This window comes from Schistocerca americana, chromosome X (genome assembly GCF_021461395.2).
Source record: "Schistocerca americana isolate TAMUIC-IGC-003095 chromosome X, iqSchAmer2.1, whole genome shotgun sequence".
Taxonomy (NCBI): domain Eukaryota; kingdom Metazoa; phylum Arthropoda; class Insecta; order Orthoptera; family Acrididae; genus Schistocerca; species Schistocerca americana.
Genome location: NC_060130.1, coordinates 878,116,232 through 878,139,326, shown reverse-complemented (window position 1 = coordinate 878,139,326; position 23,095 = coordinate 878,116,232). Strand labels below are relative to the sequence as shown.

General features: G+C 38.8%; 1 protein-coding gene across 1 annotated transcript in view; it reads left to right on the top strand.

Annotated features, from left to right (window-relative positions):
- Window positions 1–22,836, top strand: part of LOC124555048 (mitochondrial-processing peptidase subunit alpha) — a 117,520-nt gene extending 94,684 nt beyond the window's left edge. Inside the window, exons 9-11 of the mRNA XM_047128819.1 lie at window positions 9,565–9,730; window positions 14,809–14,941; window positions 22,271–22,836. Coding sequence (XP_046984775.1) covers window positions 9,565–9,730; window positions 14,809–14,941; window positions 22,271–22,410 — 439 coding nt within the window. The 3' untranslated portion in view covers window positions 22,411–22,836. The remainder of the gene's footprint in view (window positions 1–9,564; window positions 9,731–14,808; window positions 14,942–22,270) is intronic.
- The last annotated feature ends 259 nt before the right edge of the window (window positions 22,837–23,095 follow it).

Sequence of the window (23,095 nt, the reverse complement as noted above, 5' to 3'; positions counted from 1 at the left end):
AAGATACCCAGACATGAGTTTTAATTTCACTTGTCTTGAATCATAGTCTGTGTCTTTCACATCTGTCTCTGTTAGCCTTTTTGTGTGTTCTTTCCCGTGTTCGTGCTACCTCCTTAATGAAAACATCTTTCTCATCCATGCAATGAGGAAGAATAACACCCTAGCTTCAATAACCTCACTTCATTATCCAAATAATTTCTTTCAGTGCTTTAATCTTGTATTTGAAACAAAGTGGCATGTTTCATTTGAAACTCAGTGATGAATTCCAGACTGTTTGGAGAGTACTACACAAACAGTGCAGTGTCAAATATGTATTATTTTATATCAACTTTCTGTTTCGAAATATACAGGGTGTTTCAAAAGATTCATCTGATTTCACAAGACACTGTGTGAAGACAGAAATTTGAGTTCAATTTCAATTTATGGATCAAAGTCAGAGGTTTACCTTAATGCCATTTGTATGCTACCACTTCATGTGGTTGCTGATGCCAGCTTCCCCGATGCAACCAGCTAGCTCTTACATGTGTCAAGTCTAGAGGATTGTAGTACAGCGCCAAAAGGCTTTTTGCATTACCTGTTGCAGCAGGTGTGACTGAATTGCAACTGTGTGATGTGATTTTCGTCGAAGAGTGTGGCACTGCACCTCCTACAGTGTGAGGAGCATACGGCCCTCACATTGCACCATTTATCTCCAAGGTCGCCTATGCACAATTTGCCTCCAAGGTCACCTAATCTCACTGTGTGTGATTTTTTCTTTGGACATTGTAAAAGATTCCGTCTATCTGCCTCCCCTTCCAACAACTCTGGGAGAACTTTGATGCTCCTTAGAAACAACATCAAATATGATAACTTCAGACATGCTCCAAAAAGTATGGAAAAATTAAATAATGTAAACTGAAGAATGTAATGACAATAACAATATGGGTTAGGCTAAATAGTTACTCAACACATAAAGGAGGCATTGATTGGCAGGCAGGCACATGTAAAAAGTAGACCGTTGGATATTATTCAGCTTTCAGGCAGTGTCCTTCATCAGGTGAAGAAAGAAACCCACACGTGCGCATGCGCTCGTGCACACACACACACACACACACACACACACACAAGACAACTGTTGTCTATGGGCATCTGGAGTACAGGACAAGTTTGGCTATCATCTGGGTATTTGTCATGCATCTGGTAAGGGCGCATTGAACTTTTATGAAACATAACTAAAAACTTTGACCGTAAACTGAGTTGTAAAAAGTGCCCCAGGTTTGTATGTGCATGCGTGTAAAATCAGATGGTTCTTTTGAAAATAAAGAGTTAGTACTCCTATCCGTAAATTAAAAGTTAAAATTTACCCCAAGTTTCCATCTACGTTTATGTGAAAGATATAGTCTTGTGGAAGCATTTGAATCTTTTTGAAACAAACACCCAGTATTATTTTTATATTTTCTCTGTTGTATGCAATGTTCTTGTTATACATGTAATCAAATGCATAAAATTATAAATGTGAAAGTGGGTTAATGTGAGGAACAAAGGACTCAGCAATGTATCATACAACTATCTTCACCCAGATTAATAAGTGATGAAAAATACGTTAGGCCTGTGCCAAATTCATATTATTGAGGAAAAAGACCTTATTTCACAAAGCACCAAGCATCCAGCACACGTTGGTCTATTGATTACTCAAATGATTTTGAATGCATCCCTGTTGGTTTTTGAACAAATTCTATATTGATTTCTGAATGAATCATAAGTTTATTTTTGAATGCGTGCGTAGGGTACGTGATGTCTCTGCCAGAGGAATCCCTGTTGCATCTAGAAATAAACTTTCCTGCAGACAAAACGGGATGGGTCTATACGAGCTGAGTGGAATAAAGCTGAACAGGTGAATGCCAATTGCTGTTTATGTGGTTGATTGGTTTCGCAAATGATCAGTGTTGTTATAATTACTAGAGAATGCCATAGGTTCAGACTACCAGAGTGGAAATAAATGACTAGCAGGAATAACAGGCAACAAAGATTACGTATTGTGTTCTCCGTGTATCCAAGAACATGAAATTTTGACAGAAAATTTTTGGTCAGTCCGCTACACTACTAAGGCCAGTTATACAGTCCCCAGCTAGCCGCCGCTGAAGTTTCTATTCTGGGAGTAGCGTGGAAAACGCCTTGTACGAACATGTAATAACGCCTAATCGGAGAATAAATGCGGGGTAACTAAACTGGTGATTGTGCCAGTGAAGTTAACCAGAAATAAGTTTTGACACTGGCAGGAATAGTTTCAAAATTAGTGATGCCAGGATTGTTAGAACGAGGAAGGAGAAGAAATGGGGACTGTCACAAATTACGGAAGAATATGACGATTCCAAATTTATATATAAATTTCGTACTACTGCTTTTCAATCTCATGCTTCAGAAGCTGGAGAGTATGAATGAAATGTGAAACTATTTCCTAACATAAAACTTTTTGCTTGCAGTAGGCCTAATAGGCATTTGATATTGGTACTTCGTGAATTATATTCCGTCGTGTTATAAAAATGACCATTTGTGCCAAAACAGCTATTTCGTTTTATCTAGCAGACAGTGACAAAATACACATAATCAGATCGAGAAACCACACCAGTCTTGAGTACAATTTGTATTAACAGCTTTCTAGTATTAGACGACGTTGACGAACTTTGATGAGGTAATAGATTCTTTCCCAGAAAGGAAAGTACGCCATATAAAGCTGTGGCAAGATTAGAGAGGGAAAAAAAAGCTAGGACTTACGGATTGAAGAAATGTGTACTGCTTGCTTGTCTTTTGTCTTTACTCATTTTATGTATCCTATATTTAATTTTATGTCACACAAAACAGCAAGTTATTAGCAAATAGGCAGTAAAGACTGCAAATTTTCTGAAGAGTTCTTGTTCTGCCTGTTACAAATAATCCCATCCAGTATTAATTGTGAGATTTTTTAAAAGGGGGGTAGGATGTCAAACTGGCCGACTGGGAGCAGGAGAGGCACCACAGGACATTTTAATTTCCACTGGCCTGAATATAGTTTGATGGCACCCATTACAAAATATTACACGTTTGAATTCCACAGAGTGAAATACAGAGATGTGTGATGGAAGAATGCTGTGAGGAGGTGTCGCACTGCACTTTGTCACACCTAAGACCAAATAACATGTCTTATGTTCCCTCGAATATATACGTTTTATATATCAGGCTCTTCAGAAAGATTTGCACTACAAAATGAAGATAATTTTGAAAAGTCAACTTTTTTAAAATTTTTGGCATCCTACTGCAAATGGTCGAGGGAGGGGAAGTGCCACTATCTAATATTGCCCCAGTTCAGAAATATCATAGATCTGGACCTGATGCACAGAGCAGTCTGAGTTGTACTGGGGAGGTGGTAGTCTCCAGGTTACCCATGTTTACGTTAAGTGATTTTGCTGTTTCCTCTTCGTTTATTGCTCTCATGTCAAATGAAAACAAAACAGATTTCTGTGGCTGGGAGCTATCAAGTGAATTAAAATACATTCACATAATTATGGAAGGGGACTTCAGCTAGAAGTACACGGGTGGTGTCCGTGGGGACCTGAGCTGAGTCTGACGTTGCTTCCACTTACTTGTGTCAGGCTCCTTCTATTTCCTTCCCTGTCGGCCTCCCTTGGCCAACTCTTTCTTTTTCGACCCCAATGGTATGAGGTTTCGAGCCCCAAGGGTGTCCTTGCAATTTCCTTATTCCCACTTGTAACACAACTCCTGAGGGGAGCCCACCCCTTAAGAAAAGCCAGCAATCCTGTAAGCTGTGAGGGTAAGACCGCAGGTTGGACGGGAGGCCAGCACCCTCTCTTCGTAAAAAATTAAACATGCTTTCAAGACTGCAAGTAAGCCTCGGAACATTACTCACAAAAATGGACGACATCAATAGCAAAGAAACGGTATATGACTTGGAACTTGGAATGTAAGGAGTCTGTACAAGACAGGAGCTGCAATCAGTATTGTCAAAGAAATTCAGAGATACGAACTAGACCTAGTTGCACTGCAAGAAATCCGGTGGGAGGGTGCTGGCAGCATTGATGTTGAAAACTGTACTATTCTGTATGGAGCCTGTGAATGAGGTCATCTGTTAGGCACTGGTTTCTGGGTCAGTAAGACTTTGGCCCCTAATGTTTCAGAGTTCATTTCAGTCAACCCAAAAATATCTGTTCTAACACTAGACGTAAAACATATTAAGGCGACTTTTGTGAACTGTCATGCTTCCACGGAGGAGAGCGAAAGTGAAGTGAAAGACGAGTTCTATGCACAGCTAGAGGCAGTGATGGACGCTATACCAAATGGACACCTGAGGATCCTCCTTGGGGATATGAATGCCAAGGTTGGGAAAGAACAAATACTGCAAGACACAACAGGAAGGCACAGTCTACACAACCTAAGCAATGACAATGGGGTTAGGTTCATCAGCTTCGCTACATCATTAGGGTTGTTCATCTCCAGCACAAACTTCCAGTGTAAAAACATACATAAAGGAACCTGGGTGTCACCAGATGGGAGAACTATAAATTAAATAGACCATGTTGCCATTGATCTCAGAGCCAAGAGATGGGTGTTAGACGTTAGACAGCATGGGGTGCTGAAGGTGGGAGTGATCATTTCCTGGTAAAGGAAGAAAGGGGCCTAAGTTAAAAAGAGTGGAAAGGTACCACGTGGAGAAACTAAAAGATGAAGAAATGAAGACCGGTTACCAGTTGCAACTTAGTAACTGCTTTGAATCACTCAGTGAAATGGATGCGAATCAGGACCTTGAACTAATGTGGGGAAAAATCTAGAGCTCAGTTAGGGATACAGCAAAGGAAACACTCATGGGAAACACAGTAGACAAGAAGATCTGTTTTGGAAAGGAATGTGCAGATGCCCTGGAAAGGAGGACGGAAGCCAGGAACAAGTGGCTGAAGGGGACAAATCTGGCACAGGGCAAAGCACAATTTGACGAGGTCCGAAATATTACACAAGCAACTCTGAGAAGAGCCAAGAGGAAATACATAAGGGATATCTTCATTGAAGCAGAAACAGACTTCAGAGGACAAAAGACTTGGGATATGTTTCTGAAGGGGAAGTACCTCTGCAAAGGCCACCAGGCCAAGCAGAAATTTGTCAAAGATTCCCATGATAAGATCCTGATGAACGATAGGGACATAGCTTAGAGATGGAAAGAGTACTTTCGACAGCTGCTAAATTGTGATGAACCCGAACTGCAATTTGATTTCCAGTACCCAATTACAGCCAATGCAGACTATCCCCTACCTACCCTGGATGAGATAAAAACCAGAATCAGACACCTTAAGCAGAATAAGAGTCCAGGTGAAGATGGAATACAGGCTGAAATGATCCTGGCAGGAGGAGAGAAACTTGCAGAAAAAATAGACCGACTGATACAGGCAATATGGACCAAAGAAGAACTAACAGGAGAATGGAAAACAGCTTTGACTTGTCCAATACGTAAGAAGGGTGACAAACTGAAATGTGACAACTATTGAGGAATCGCTCTGCTTAACGTCTGCTATAAGATCCTGTCCAATTGCCTCATACAGAGAGTTCACCCAGTGGCAGAATCGGTGATTGGGGAGTACCAGGGAGGTTTCCGGCCAGGACGGTCAACAGTAGATCACATCTTCAGTCTCCGGCAGCTCACTGAAAAACTGGGTGAATATGGTAAAGATTTGCATATTTTATTCATTGATTTTAAGAAGGCCTATGATTGCATACATTGCAAGAGCTTGCTCAACTGTTTAAGGGAGTTTGGCATGGCAGAGAAACTCATCAATCTGATAAAGAACTGTCTGTACGAAACACGTACAAAGGTGAAGATGGGAAACCACTTAACTGAGGAATTTGAAATTGTGACAGGACTCAGGCAAGGAGATGGGTTGTCCCCTATCCTGTTCAACTTTGCCCTCAAGAAGATCGTGCGTGAGACCTTCCAAGAGAACGAAGGGATTGAAATCAGAGGAAAAAGACTGGCATACTCAGCCTATGCAGACGATATCTGTTTACTCTCTAGGTCGGAAGAGGAGTTGGAGCAAATGACCAAAGCCCTATAAGAGGCTGCCAGAAAATTTGGGCTAAACATAAACGAAGTCAAGACAGAGTACCTCGTTATGACGCGTGGTCATTGTCAGACTGCTGGTCATCTACAATCACTGCAGGTTGGGGACCAGTCCTACAAGTGGGTGCATGAATTCAAATACCTAGGGGCACTTTTCACTGAGAACTCATCATGTGAAGCAGAGATCAACGCCAGAATACAAGCAGGAAACCGATCTTACCACAGCCTAGCACAACTGCTTCAGTCCAGATATCTCTCCAGACAGTTCAAGATTTGACTGTACAAAACCCTGATCCATCCTGTTGTTCTATATGACTGTGAGACATAGAGTATCTGGAAACAGGGCTTCCATAAGCTCCTTATTTCTGAGAGAAAAGTGCTTCGGAAGCTCTACGGTCCGTTTCTGGATGCAGATAGAGGGGAATGGAGGATCAGATACAACCAAGAGCTTGAGGAACTATATCAGCAGCCCAACATAGCAGGAACTGTCAAAGCCAAATGAATGCAGTGGGACGGTCATGTGGCCCGGATGGAGGATCACAGATGGCCTCGGAAGCTCCTGAATTTCACACCTACAGGAAAGAGACCGCCAGGGAGACCCAAGAAGCATTGGAGGGATGGACTCCATGAAGATTTAAACTAAGTGTCAATAGATGTGGGTGGATGGCGGATAGCAGCAATGGACAGAATACAGTGGAGGAGGAAACTTGTAGATGCGTGCGGTCCACTGGGCCTGATCACGTAGTAGTAGTAGTAGTAGTAGTAGTAGTAGTAAAATATGTTATTAGTATCCACCTTTCTGACAGCAAGCGTTAACCGCCTTGCAGAACAGTGAAGTTATTTTAGTCAGTTTGTTAAAGAAATTTGACTTTCATTAATCTTTTCTGCTGAGGCAGTCAATTTATTTGAAACAAATTGTTTAATTCCAAACTATTGGCTAGTTTCAACTGTTTGCTGCATTTCAAGTTCACCTTTCCATCATCTAACATGTATGGCATTATGCCATAATAAAGAACCAAACATGAGATAATACAGTACTGGTACTCCAAGAAAATTTGCCTTTAAGCCGAATTACGCATTTTCGTATGGTTCACAAAATTCCCATGTTCTTGGAGTATCCTCTAATGTCTTGTTTCTTTTATGACATAATGTAAGATCTTTTAATGTTTTGCATGTACGAACGTACAGGCTTCCTGCATCATCGTAGCTGCGCAAGCACGGTGACGCCTGTTATCTGGTGCTCTCTGGCAACTGCTGAAAAAAATCTATTTCTAACAGGTCGCGGAAAAATATTCTGAATGGTTGTTTGAAAAGCGTTGCTTTCAAAGTAAATTTCCTTTTATGCAAGATGGACTCTGTGTGCGAATGTCCGATGAATTTCTTAAATCACAGAACGTTTGACTCTTATTCAAAAATCAAATCCTTGAGGATGACCATTTAGAATATTTACGAGCCCAGAAAATCGGACATTTATGTCGTTGTTAAAAATTTTACTGCCACATTTGTGTGATGTATCTTAAAGTGTAACACGTGCAAGAAAGATCAACATTATGAGTGAAAGCTTAGCTTCTCTTGCAGCTTATTAATCTTAGAGACCATTATTATACGTGAAAGATTTTCTTTTCTTGTAGCAACACTATGTATATTAATTTAAACGATTACCTTTTCCTGTTTGTGTGTTTGCGCTACTTACCTGTGATGTTGCTATTGGCTGACTACATCACGTGTCCTATGCTCTGAATATCCGCTGTCATTGGCTGGCGAGATCACGTGACATGAACTATGACTTGCTTACAAAAGTGCATTGCAATCTCGATTTCAATCCTTCAGAAAGTAACATGCGGTGTTTGGTGGAATTCGAATTTGTACTTTTGTAATACGAAAATATGCAGTGTACATGTTGCTGCACATCAGACATCTTTCTAAAACGAGTTTTTTTTCCCCGAGTTTCGTTTTCTAAAGTGCTGGGAAATTCTACGCCATTGTATAAAACCACAACCATTGAAAGGACTGATAAATTTTACAGTTCCGAGGAAAAGTATACTGTTACTTAACATGGAGAAAGTGTATTTTCATCCGGGAGAAAGTGCATTTTTAACCGGGAAATCCGGGAATTTTACCCGGGAATTTTTTTCCTCACTCACGTATACACCTTGTCTTAACTTTTTGGTAGCTTTCCTTCACACCTGGGAAAGGCACCGTGCACAATCTTTTCTAGCCCATCCCAGAAAGGACCTAAAGGCTCCTCCAATCAGGGATCTAGAGGTCCATAAAGTTAAAAATGTATCTGCTAATGACATAGGTGCATAAGGAAATAGGAAATGAGTGTTGCCATTCCCATGTAATTGTTTGTCGAAAATTCTGGAAACTTTGTTGGACTTTGCGCAGCTAAGTTTGCAAATTTGCAGACACATGAGTGGCCATTTATTTTGCTTGAAGAAGCATGTCTGGAGACCACACACAGCAGAACAATGGCAGGCGGACTGCTGAGGATTCCACCCAAAGGTTACTAACAAGCAGAGTTCTCACCCCTTCCACCAGTGGTTTCCTGTTCTGCCATAGAAGACAGCAGTCTTCCATACTGCCTCTCTTTGTTTGTTGAGGCTGAGGCAGGAGGATAATCCCTGAAAGGCTCGCCTGACAGTGTGGTCAGCTAGCATAGGAGCTGCCTTCTGAGGAGTTACTGGTAGCTCTTCCAAAGTGTGTGAAATCTCTTTCTGTTTTCACCCAAGCAAAAATCACTTCCCCTTCCCCTAGTCAACACCAGATTCATGTAATGGGAAAAACTTCTACAATAATGAAAGAATAGATTAGGTGAAAACCACATGTTGCTACAAACTACCACTAACAACTCGTGTAATCAGAATGCAGTACCAGTGAAAAGTTGGCAAGTAAAATTGAATTAAAAATTAAATGAAGCAAAAGAGTCCCATGTAGAAATTCAGTATGCAAACAGGGTAAAATGTGAGGAAAAAGGCCTGAAACAGGCTGTCATCATGAGGGAGTAAACACAATGAGAGGCTGTTGCCAATATTTTGAGCTGCTTACAATGGGTTTCAAAATTGGATGATGATTATTTACAGCTTTCCTGCCAGCCTTCACATGAAGGGAGAAAACGAAAACCTAGTCTAATGATGTATTATGTCTAATATTGAGTACATGATTGGAAACAATACTTCAGAATCCTGTTTGGAATTCAATTATCACAATGGATGCTGTTCTTTTGTTTTTGAGAAATTTTGTGACAGTATTTTATATACTTTGATATTTTGTGGAAGTTACTTCCAGAAAATATGAAGGTATATAAAAATTTGCTGTACCTTTAATGTAAAAATTGAAAATCACTTCCTCCTATAGTGTCAGCTTATGTTATCATTGGCTTTTAGCTTTGTTGTTTCGGTACATGTTTCTGTTTTAGTTAAGGTGTTTCTATCAACAAAATGTGTGAAAAGGTTAACTGCAATTATCTTCTTTTTTTCCTTAAGGCATCACTGGATGTTTTCGTGTTCTGCATTTAATCACTCATACACCTCTTGCGGCTTGTTTGGAATCCATGCCAGTTCACCACCAGATTATTTATCAAGACTGATTTCAATTATTGTGAAAGAGCTTTGTGCAGTGGCTGTTGATGATATTAGACATCCTTTAAAGGTAAAAAATAGTAACATTCTGAGATTTTTATAATTTGGTGCATTTGTTTATGTATATGTGAAATGGTCCTTGTAAAAAATTTATAATCCACATTACTTTATCTGAAAATTATTTTATCAATTCGTAATCATTATTGCCTTTGTTATTCCCTACTCTTTCTCCCATTATATTAATTGATCACTTTTTCATTGGATTGTGTATGTGATAACTCACTGTGATGTGGAATGTATTGATTGCTTTACATAAAATGCTGAAAATTTTGTGAATGGTTTAAGTTAGTGCAGGGTAATTCATAAACACCTCTGGGGTTACAGAATATGACTGCACGAAAAGTATAAGACATACAGAAAATAGACAAATGATAGAGCATCTCTCCAAGTTTTTAACTCACATTAGAAGTTCTTAATATGGACTCTGTCCGTAATGCGATAAACATCAATACAATAGTTAAACTCTTGCCATATGCATCCCAACGCGTTGTGGTAGATGTCAACAATAGCTTTAATTGTCCTTCCTTGTAACTCTTCCAAATTAAGTATCGTATTTTACGGACTATAAGATACACTTGTTTCTTCAAAAAATTACCTCCAAAATTCAGGTACATTGTATACTCAAAAATAATATAAAAATATCCAGTGTTTGATTTAAAATTCCCGCCAGTTGTAAAAATCATCATATATTTGATGCTGCAGCAAACCTATCTCTGTCTGGCAGCATTGGATTCAACCGGCAGCAGCACTGCACCGTCTCCCTCCCGCCCGCCTCGCCACCACAAACCCAGAACACTGTCTAGCTTATGATGCATTATTGCAGTCTACGGTGTCAGTGAACTCGAATAAAAATGATTTGTGTTGTTGGCAGCAGTACAATATTTTTGTCAGTAACTAGTTTCGTAATGGAAAAAAATAAAAGTTACTCATATGATGCTGGCTATAAATTGAAAGTAATAGCATATCCAGAAGAATATGGAAACAGAGCAGCTGAGTGGCATTTTGGCCCTCCACCAACAGAAAAAAAAACATTGGCAATTGGCGGACTAGTAAATAAGAACTGAAAAAAATAAGGAAGACTAAATTTGCAAATAGAGGACTGAATGCAAAATGTCCAAAACTAGAAGGTGAGGTATTGAAATGTATTTAAGGACACGGTCAAAATGGCATTGGAATTGATACAAAAATGATTCAAATACAGGCTTGTAAGCTGTTGCCACAGTGGGACTTAACAGACTTTAAGTGTGTAGTTAGTTGGCCGTAGAAGTTTATGTAGTGTTATGGACATACCTTGTGAAAGAAAACCAAAATATCTCAGAAAATGCCACAAGAGTACGAAGAGAAAATATTATCTTACATGCCTCAGCTTGTTGTATGACACTTCAACCTACCACCTGCACCAACACTTGCCACTACTGCCATCTGTTGCTAAACGGCGGAAGAAATGTTGTAGATGTAATATATTGGCTAAATTACTTTCCTCTTAGTAAGTCACATTTTATGAAATTCCTGGATTAGAAACCTATGCTCACTGAACGTGTCAGTTGGGACCATTCATAAACACCCTCTGTTCAACAAATAAATTATAAATTAATTTGACACACTGGGTACAGAGCTTGAGCTCATGGTCGGATTGGAAATCAAGTCTTTGGCATGAAAAATAACTACCTAGGGGCAAATCATGAACAGGTACAAAACAGTTCCTTTCCTAAAGTAACTCTTATCAAATTTATTTTCAGGGCTTATTATCTGCAGTATAAAATGAATTTAAATAGGTGGAATCAATGTAATAGATTAAACTGGAAAATGTTGTAGCTAAAAAATAAAAAAAGAACACCTTTTTTGGCTAAAAATAGTTGAGACAGCAATGCATTCGGGGAGGCAGTGCACGCAGTGCTTCACTAATATCCCACTAAACGAATAACGAAGTTCATTTCCTACACCTTTTATCATGGCACCTGAAAACTTTTTAAGAGTTCACAAAATCCTCTAAGCCATTCACTTACTTCGCTCGTAGAATTTGCAGTTTGTGACTGCTCATCTGCATACCACCAGAAACTAAGAGGAACAGCTTATCTATACTGTCCTCACATGAAATCACCAACCATCTTCCAGCATAAACTGTTCATTCCACTGTCTGTCAAGATGAAGTGTCCACACTCTTATCTCCCAGGACGAAGTGTACGTCTTCGTCCCCCAAGGAAAAAACTCTCGTCCAGCCCTTCCATCTTGAAAGTTTCTCTACTGCTGCAACTATCTAGCCTGTCGTGAGCTGTCGCTTTCTACTTCCTCTGGTCTAGCCACACTGTCACTAGTGATGTAGCCGAATGTAATATTAAATTTACAATTTTTGAGCAAATTGGCCTATTTACTTAAATGATGCTTTACATAATGTTTCAAAATCACTGAGATAGTCTTTTTGTAACCAGTCAGTTAAGCAACATGAAATTATAGATTTACATTATTACCAAGGTGCAATGTGTGGTACAACTGATAATTTATTTCATCTGTACCATTTCCTTAGCTTAGAACTATAGATAGAAATTTGCATAAGAATTTTGCACAGATTTTTCGTTTACATAGTTGGATAATGGTAATGAGGTACCTAATTTTGTATGCTGTTGCATGTTGTCACAAGTTATTCAGTATATCTGGGCACAATTTCCATCTCTCTGGAATCTCAAGTTTAGGTGTTTTATGTTAATGCCCAGTTCATGCATGTGTAATTTTTCCACACATTGGTCACACTAAGGGTAGCTACACTGGCATACCTGCACCGCAAAGCACTTTCAGCTCCAGCTGAGCACAATAAGCCAATGTTAAGTTGTCCACAGCAGACTGTTGTCTTGTGCAGGAAGCTGTTCCTACGACTTTCCTGCACAGTAACCACTTTATTCAACTTGATAAGCTCCTTATAGTGGGACTTGGTGCTCACAGTTAAGTGACACTGATCTCTTCCCTCACTGGAATTTCACAGCACACTCAGATCCAACATGTGTTCCCTGTGGTAAATGGTAAATCGTCTCACGATGCGAACTTTCTGACAGAAGGCTAAAACATTGTACAGTGCTTAGCTTTTCAACTTGGGGAAATGTCCCTTACTTAAAACATTTTCAGGTTTAGCTCTGTCGTCTCACAGTTACATTTTAGTGTATACAGAAAGTAGCTTAAACTTACATATAGAGTATCCCAGTCAAAATTCACATGCTCATACAACACCTAGCTCATTCTTTACAGCTGTATTCAGTTTAGTTAGTTAGTTACGTGTTCCTTTGATCAATCTCACTGTAGCCATTATGATGCAGAACATGTCAAGTGCATGAGAAATGCACACATTATGAATGAAGTTTTTTAAGCTTGTTACCTACCCCATGCCCTTAAATGGCACAAAATATATATATTATAGATTTATTTATTCCTTTTCAAAAATTCATGTGTGGCATAGAAGGAGTTGTCAAGGATATATGATTTTAATTTATTTTTAAAAGTGTTACTGCTGTCTGTCAGACGTTTTGTTTCATCTGGTAATTTATCGAAGAGTTTTACAGCAGCGTATTTTACCCCTTTCTGTGACAAAGATAGGTTTCGCAGGAAAGCTTCTATAAAGTTTGGAAGGTAGGAGACGAGGTACTGGCGGAATTAAAGCTGTGAGGACGGGGCGTGAGTAGTGCTTGGGTAGCTCAGTTGGTAGAGCACTTGCCCACGAAAGGCAAAGGTCCCGAGTTCGAGTCTCGATCCGGCACACAGTTTTAGTCTGCCAGGAAGTTTCACATCAGCGCAAACTCTGCTGCAGAGTGAAAATCTCATTCTGGAAAGATAAGTTAGTTTGCCAAAGATAGGTTAAGTAGAGGATATTGTAAGTCTTTCTTTCTTCTTTGTAAGTCTTTCTTTCTTATACAGTGCCCTTACTGTACTAATTTCATATGTTTATCATGTGTGATGGACATGATTCAGTTTGTACAAGTGTAGTGTTAGAAACGGGAAGTAATTTAGATGATGGTCAGCCACAGTACATCTATGAAACAGATAGTGCTTAGTAGAAGACACTTTATGTGATAAGCATGGTGGTGGTGGTGGTGGTGGTGGTGGTGGTGGTGAAGAAGATGGAGGTTGTTGTTGCTGTGGTCTTCAGTCCAGAAATGTGGCTCTCCATGCTAGTCTATCCTATGCAAGACTCTTCATCTCTGCATAGCTACTGCAGTCTACTTGCTTATTGTATTCAAGTCTTGATGTTCCTCTCCAATTTTTAGCTCCCACACTTCCTTCCATTACGACAAAATGCTGCCTCAGGATCTCTCTTATCAACTCATCCCTTCTTTTAGTAAAGTTGTGCGACAAATAGGAGACTGATGATCTTGAATGTTTTGTCTCCTTAAACCCATAAACAGCAGCTACAGCAGCCTTTGTCGCAACAAGGCATTAAACTTGACTGATACCCTTCTTGTTGAATATAGCTATATGGCAGGAATGGTCCACACTGATAGAAATGATGAAATTCTTACATTTTTATAGTGCTATAACATTTCAGGTACTCTGCTTCCCTTGTAAATTACCATTTGTTGACATTCTACGTAGAACTGTATTAAAATTTTAGCCACAAGATGTTTTATTTGCCATTAATTGTTAGTGCTTTGTGTGTTAAATTGAGAGCTGGAAAGTTTTATGTGTACTCAAAGCAGTTCCTGTCAATTGCTGCATACCTGTGTACAAGGTAATGTACTTCTGCATGAACAAAATTTTCAGAAGTAAGCAATCAGAACTGTCTACACATTGGTATGGGGATCCGTAAGAAGCAAATTATTGATGCTGTAGTTATATTATGTTCAGAAAATTGGAAGGTGGTGACCTAATGGAATTCTTTCACTTATTTGTAATCAAGGGACTGCAATTGGGAGAAAGAAGTTTGTGTCTTAAAGGGAGCTGTATTTCTATAAAGTTGCGCAATAAAGGATTATGTAATAGAAAATATTGTTCTTATGCCTATAGGAAAAGAAATGAAATGTAGGTGTAATTTAATGAATACAAATTTGTGCAAATGCATATTCTTTGTTCATTGCTTTTTGTAAATACAGTTTTCTGATTTTTCAGCGGGCAAAGGCCCAGTTGAGGTCACTGTACTTAATGAATCTAGAATCAAGACCAATGGTATTTGAAGATGTGGCAAGACAAGTCATTGCCCTAGGTTCGTGGAAGGACCGTGATTATTTCATCAAAGAAATGGGTGAGGAACAAAGTTACACCAACATTATATATAGTATTATCATGTTATGCTTATGTAACACCTGAACTTGTACTTAAGCGTAATTTGTTATTTGCTATATGAAGTGAAGAATTATTTCTGACTGAATGATGATCAAGCCTGGACTTTATTTTTAATAACAAGAAAGGATCTTGATAGAGATCTCTCCATGCAGTTTGCTGTGTGTAGCATACTGTGTCTGCTTGCCATACTTCCACCAGACAGTCAGCAGAATGTTTATGATCAATGTTTTGGATTTGGTCTTTAATATTACGTGTGACAACCAGACCATTTGCGTCATAACTTTGGCGCATCTTGGCAACATGATGATGTTCAATGAACGAAACCACTTTTAACACAGTAAATGTATAATAATGCAACTGAGGTGGTTTACACTTATCATTAATTTTGATGGCAGTTGTGGTGATCAACATTATCAAGCTTTTTTTCAGTCAGTAATTATTTTAAAGACATTAATGATAATACATTTTTTGCCATATGATTAATCAAATTGATAGTAATATTCACAGCAGTCACTCAAACAACTAAACTGATTGTTAAGTACAAAGCTCATTGGTTGTCTCTGAACACCGATATTTTCATAACCATATACAAGTTTGGGTTTCCTATGCTTTTGAGAGCATAAGATCAGCAGAATAAGTGCGTGAGTGATGACTCCAAACGAACTCCTGGATACCGTATTTACTCGAATATAAGCCGCACTCGAATCTAAGCCGCACCTGAAAAATGAGACTCGAAATCAAGGAAAAAAAAATTCTCGAATCTAAGCCGCACCTGAAATTTGAGACTCCAAATTCAAGGGGAGAGAAAAGTTTTAGGCCGCACCTCCAAATTGAAACAAAGTTGGCCCATTGTAATATGAGACACAATATAAGTCGAATGAATCACAATACAGCTACAGTAGTTTGGTTCGAGTTGTAAGCTTAGTAGTTAAGCTTTACCAGGTAACCATTGCTATGCGTCAGGCACTCCGTCCGTATTTATACGGGTACCCTTCCTTTTTCACGTGCTTCGTCTGGTTTGAATTGATTGCTTATTTTTCTTTGATCTGATAAGTGCCGTTGTCTTTGTTATAGGTGTTTACGTCACTCTTAGCTGAAAATGCATGACTGTACTGTGTCGTGCATTGTTTGTTGCATTCTGATAATGAGTGTTTACGGCCTGTCGGCACTCGCGGAGTGGCTTGCTTTTCCTATGTTTATAACAGGACAATGTGGGTCAGTGTGACTGTGTATTAATAGTAAGTCTTACTTGAATGCAAAGTAAACACTGCAGCACATGTTCGGGTATATGCACATTTATAAAATTGGATTACTTTTGAGACTTCTCATTGTTCTTAACATGTATTTTAATTAATTGTTGAAAGCTTACAAGTAAATTTTTATTAAGTTGTTTGATTGATCTTTTAAGCATACATTGTTCAATAAATGTTTTGGTCATGAATGATGTTCAACCCTTACTTGGGCCTGGTCTTTCCCCTCCTAGATAATAGATAGTTGTGAAAACAATGCCATTGGCTCCTAGCAAACAGCTGCCATAACTCGGGAGAGCACCAGTGCCTTGAGACTGCAGCAAGTAGACTGTAATGTGCATTTGGTGTGCTGGTGTAGTGGTAGTGTGTGTGTGTGTGTGTGTGTGTGTGTGTGTGTGTGTGTGTGTGTGGGTGGGTGGGTGGGTGGAAAGTGAAAGATGGTGGGATCAAATCTCAGGTAGATCACTTTCTAGCATTCATCACTCAGTTATGTGGAGATAAACATTTCAAAATATGACTACAGTTTCAGACTGCCCATTTCTGCTTCCCTTAGACCACTATTCATTAAAGGGTAATGCAGAACATTTTTTCTGCTATTGTTGTGCTTCTGAATATTTCTTGGTACACAGCTACTGCTTGGGGTTATCTAGGAGGGGAAAGACCAGGCCCAAGTAAGGGTTGAACATCATTCGTGACCAAAACATTTATTGAACAATGTATGCTTAAAAGATCAATCAAACCACTTAATAAAAATTTACTTGTAAGCTTTCAACAATTAATTAAAATACATGTTAAGAACAACGAGAAGTCTCAAAAGTAATCCAGTTTTATAAATGTGCATATACCCGAACATGTGCTGCAGTGTTTACTTTGCATTCAAGTAAGACTTACTATTAATACACAATCACACGGACCCACATTGTCCTGTTATAAACATAGGAAACCCAAACTGTTGTATATGGTTATGAAAATATCGGTGTTCAGAGCCAACCAATGAGCTTTGTACTTAACGATCACAGTTATGGAAACAAATTCTTTCAACAATCTACTTCACAGAGGCAAATAAATTTGTTGCAGCTCCTTGAGAATTAATCGCTTATCACAATGTGTCAGTTCCTGTAATGAGATACCATGCAAGTGTTAGGACTCAGTTTTTTTTTACAACCGTATGTGACAGAAGAACAGTGCAAAAGTTCAATGCAGTATCTATGCTTCAAAATGACAGTTACAACAAGGAGAATTTGTGTCACAACAATTTAGCACTTCACCTTATCTTATTTTTTGACAGCCTGTTTACTGATTTACAATTCTTTGGTGTCACAGAATGTTTCACAACACTGCTGACCAAAGGAATGAAGACTTCCTAAAACAGTGACCTTAAAATTTACATTCAGTTCCCCAAAAGATGAAGCGCAATCTCCGACCTCAGGATCCAACTGGCTGCACCCATGTAGTTACGTAGTGTAAGTCAGGGGTAGACACCTTCCGGATAATAGAGACAATTTTGTGCATGGCGCTAGTTACTGCTAGTATTACCTGGCAAGAAAAAGGATCTTTAAATGCAACAAATAATCATATCATAACTACCTTTAACACCTCAGCCATGGAACTGAACACAGTATGGCCACGAGCATGACACCCTCACATACCAATAAAGGGACAGAAACCAAGCTCTCCAGTAAATATATATATAAAGTCTCGTCCTTATTAATCAACATACACCCAAATCTCAACAAGGAGATAAGATGATTCGCCTGCCAATCGCAGTTGAGTTTCAAACCGATGCCCAATGGCATTATGGTAACAAGGAGCTGCCACACAATGGATGCACATGGTTGGCGAACAACTTTGGTTACATTAGCAGACAGTATCTTAAATACCAAGAAATTGGCACAAATCCATTTCTCCCAGAAATAACAAGTTAACTAGCAAGCATCAAAGCCAGTTACAGCAATAAATGAGGTAACTTAAACCAAAGTCCACAAAGCTATAATATATAAGAAGGTAAAAACACATTATGTATTAATTACAGAAAATCACAGATTTACACTGGTATAAAAAGAAGCTGGTACAAAAGCACGTGCAGGCCTCTTGAACTTGTACCCATGACCAGGGCTTAAGCGAGCAGGTAAATTGAGCCAGTATTATTATAGTTCCAATAGTTGTAAAGGCGAGTAAGGCACATAAGCAGACAGCGACACACTGGGAAAGACAAAAGAAAGGAACATTTGTGAACTTCACACTAGCCCCAACTTCACTCAACAGAAGTAAGGTACCTCACCATAATTCTAAGAAAGCATGGCACTGCAGCCACAGTAAGAATAGCTTTGGCAGCCTTGCATCCTCCAGAGAATGAAAACTTGATATTGGTCACGCAACCCAAACTGGAATCCCGAAGTCCAGTCATCCGACAGAGAAATCGTGTGGCTCAAATCACAACATGTCGTGCCTGCAGAGTCCTTTCTGGTCCACTGCCTGCTGCTTTCCATCTCATTCCTCACACTGCCACTTGCTTATGTCAAAATGGAATGTCCTCCGCTAGAGGCAAAGATGGCACGCAGAAGGCATATCGCTACCTATCGACATGGTATGGATCATCTTTGTTACTCTCAAACTTGGATGAATTGTTGATAACAAATTTCATAAGTGAATAAATGTACAGTGAGGCCATGAAGTCTGCACATAGTTACTTTCTGTTATACAATGCATTTTTTTTACCTTAGCGAGGTGTTACCCCAGAAAGCTATCCCATAAGCAGGGTATTTAGTGGAGGTCCCACTGGTCCCTAAAGTCCCTTTTTTTTCCTCAAACGTACCTATAAAAGGTGCTTTTTTCAATGTTGTCCCTAAAGTACCGTTTTTTTCTTAATTTTAATAACCCCACTGAAGCTTAACTAAGGCATTTTTCATGTTACAACTGGCTTTAAACCTTCTCACCATTTTGATTTCTTTCCAGTTCCTCCACATAAAACAAGTCCGCTGTTGAGGGGACTGCAGGGAGCTTTGATGGCCACGGGGCACGGAAACATATTGGGAGACAGTGCTATGCGGTACCAGCAACTTTTGCGGAACTTACTCTTTGTTCTTTATGGTAGAAATGATGAACGGATATAGTTTGCACATGTTGGGTGTAGCTCAAATGAGGATAACTTGCAACTCCTACCAAGAAATATTGATCAGAGGCAGGACGTGACTAGCCACTGAGAAATGTGTTACTTATTTCACTTGTGATCGGAAACATTCAACTACTAAAGAGACTGTCTACACTATGCTTGTGCATCCTGTTCTGGAGTACTGCTGACTGGTCTCGAATCCTTACCAGATAGGCCTAACAGAGTATGTCAAGAAAATTCAGTGAAGAGCAGCATATTGTGTATTAACGCAAAACAGGGGAGAGAGCATCACTGACATGATACAGGAGTTGGGGTGGACATCATTAGAACAAAGGCATTTTTTGTGCCAGTGGAATCTTCTCACAAAATTTCAATCACCAGCCTTTTCCTCTGAATGTGAAAATATTTTGTTGATGATGACCTACATGGGGAGAAACAATCATCTTAATAAAATAAGGGAAATTAGAGCTTGCATGGAAGGATTCCTTTTTTTCCGCGCGCTGTTTGAGAGTGGAATAACAGAGAATTATTGTGAAGATGGTTCAATGAACCTTATGCCAGGCACTTAAGTGTGATTTGCAGAGTATCTGTGTAGATGTAGATGTAGATGTGGATGTGGTTGTAAGTTAACAAAACAAATCATAAATTTTAACTAGGTAAAGTAGATGAAATTTGGGCTACTCTCATTGCAATGAAAGCTTCTTTGGGTATAATAATAATAATGTATTAAAATTACATTGTGTAACAATTGTCAAATGGTGATTAGAAGTAATACCAACAAATTTGCATTTGGGTCGGGGGGGAGATAAAATTTCAGATGTACTGGACAGTCTCACAAAGACTTTGTTACCTCTGTTGCTCTAGTTCTGTTTGGGAGAATGTGGAAGACGGCATGTACCTAATTGAAGTGTCTGATATGTTTAATTTAATTTCATATTCATTCTTACAAATAAGCTCCAAATTAGAACGTGAGTGCTGTGATAATGCCCTTTCAGGAAACCTTGCACGTTCCATGTGTTACAAAATTTACGTTGTTAGCCCTGCCAACATGCCTGGCCCATGTCTTATGTTTTTCCTAGAACTTATGTACTTCAGGAGGCATGCATGATCATATACATTCAGTGCACATATTTATTTTGATGTTCTTGTCAGTCAACTGTCATTTTCCTGAAACAAAATTATATGTTGAATTACACAAATTTTCGCTCAATAGCTGCAGTGATACTGCAGAGGTTTTCAGAGAGAAGTTTGGAAACTCTGTGCAGACTGATTTTACTTTGCCTCCATCAAAGATGATGCCTTTTATTACTTTGGCTCTAGGACCCTATTTTTGGGAGCAAACTGCAGATAATGCAAGAAATTCAGCGTATACTTTCTCCTATGAGGAGGCCACAATGAAGCCAGCAAAAAGGAATTCCAATTTTCAATACTCTACTGGTTAGCAACTAAAGAAGAGGTTGTTGAAAATCATCTTCAGACATATGTCATGGGCCATGCTAAGGCAAAAGATTTGCATCGAAACCTTGTTTTTGAAGGAGAGAAAGCGGATCCTCCTTCAAGGAATTTCCTGATGATCAGTTGTGACGGCCCAAATGTGAATAAGTCAGTATTAAAATTAATGAATGAAAGTGTCCTAGAGTACGCAGCAACTCTTTCATTGATATTGGAACATGCAGTTTGCATTAAATTCGTAATTCATTCTTGCATGGCATTGAAAATTTTGAATGTAATGTTGTAAATCTTAGTATTGCAATATTTCACTATTTTCATGGCTGGCCTGCCAGATGGGAGGATGTTCAACTATGCCAGAAGAAAGTTGAGTATAACGTGCCATCACGTTGGCTAACTGTAAGCCCAGCAGGCCAAAGGATTTTGGGCCAGTGGTCTGCTATCAATAGATATTTCCTCACAGTTTTTTGTGCTAAATCTGTTTCAGTTTCAGAGAAGTCTAAAGAAATAGTCAAGCTTATAAAGCAACTGGCATTGAAGCCCAACTTATGTGTGTTACTTAAAGTGCCAACATCTTCTTGTTATACTTAAAGTTCTTTCAAAAATATATTGTTCACTCTGCTTCAAAGTTTGGAAATAAATTTTATGTTCCATATACAGTTACTTACTGGGACCCTTTCTTAAAAGATTAAAATGTTTTAACAGCAGCAGAAGAATACCCTACATACATTTAGTTACCTCGATGGTGCCCTTGCTACAAACAACAGGTATTTTGAAAATTTCTGTGAAACATTGTAAATGCGTATAATGATTTGAGGGGATATTGAAAGGTGACCCTGTCCTAAATAGGAAAGGCAATTACACTATTGTCCACACAGTTGGCTGCAGTATGTATAGTTCTAATAAAGCTGCTGTTTGTCACTGGAATGTGAATGAGTTTGTTGCAAGTTCTGTGCCCATATAACAGTCAAATGGACATACTTCTCAATAATCTGTCTGGGCCATTCAGGAACAGTAGGATACCTTGACACACCTGGAGCTCCAAATTAACTTTTCCATTCACTGAACTGTCCATTTCACTACTTGTGGCCTGGTTATATGGCCTCTTCCAGATTACATCAGATGTTTGGCTGCTGATTCTCACTCTGTATCCCATTTACAAGTACTATCACCATTGCCATCTTTCTTACCTATGTTGTGATTAGTGAGATGTATCTCAGAAGTTAATGAGACTAAACTTAATCTCAGAAGTTAGTGAGACTAAACTTAGAAGGTCAAGGCAGGTATATCTGTAAGAACATGAATATCAGGACAGATGTATGGCTGTACATAGTCTTCCTTGGTAATTTCCATTTCCAGAATAGCTTTTGTTATAAATTTTTTGATGGGATCATCATATTTTTGCCAGTTTACTAAAATCAGTGGTTATAAGTTATTTGTTGCATTCTATACATGGTTTCCTGTTCTCCTGTTATAGATAAAGTGACAGCACATGACGTACAACGTGTAGCAAGGCGCCTACTTGCTTCACAGCCATCGGTCGCAGCTCGTGGTGAAATTGCAGGAATGCCTTCGTATGATGCAATTTGTCAAAAATTTAGAAGCTCTTTGAACTGAAGTAATTTATTATGAACGTGAACAACAAACATAAATAATTTCGCCTAAAATGGAGCCAAATTTTCATAAACTGCGTTACTGTATTGCATTGTTTTAATATATTGAATGTAAGTTACCTGAAGGCTTATTGTGTGTGTGTGTGTGTGTGTGTGTGTGTGTGTGTGTGTGTGTGTGAGTGTTTTCCAGCACACCTGTAAATCACACCTTATGGTGAAACTACAGGGCTGATTTCCATCAAAATTAAAAACTCAAGCTATTTATTCACAATCATGATTTATGTACAATTATGATAAATAACATCAAGTGATATTATAAGGCACCAAGTTTATATTTATAATTAGTCACTTTATTGTATTTGTGTAATTATGTTGCAGAGCACAGTGTTTACTGTAAAAAAAGTAAAAGCAAAGATACAATATCAAGCTATTTTTTTCATTGTCTGTTTGTACTTTATTTGTATTGTTTTAATATTTTGAGCACGTGTGTGTGTGTGTGTGTGTGTGTGTGTGTGTGTGTGTGTTTTTTTTTTTTTTTTTCTTCCAGCACACCTGTAAATCACACCTTATGGTGAAACTACAGGGCTGACTTCCATCAAAAATAAAAACTCGAGCTGTTTATTCACAATCATGATTTATGTACAATTATGATAAATAACATCAAGTGATATTATAAGGCACCAAGTTTA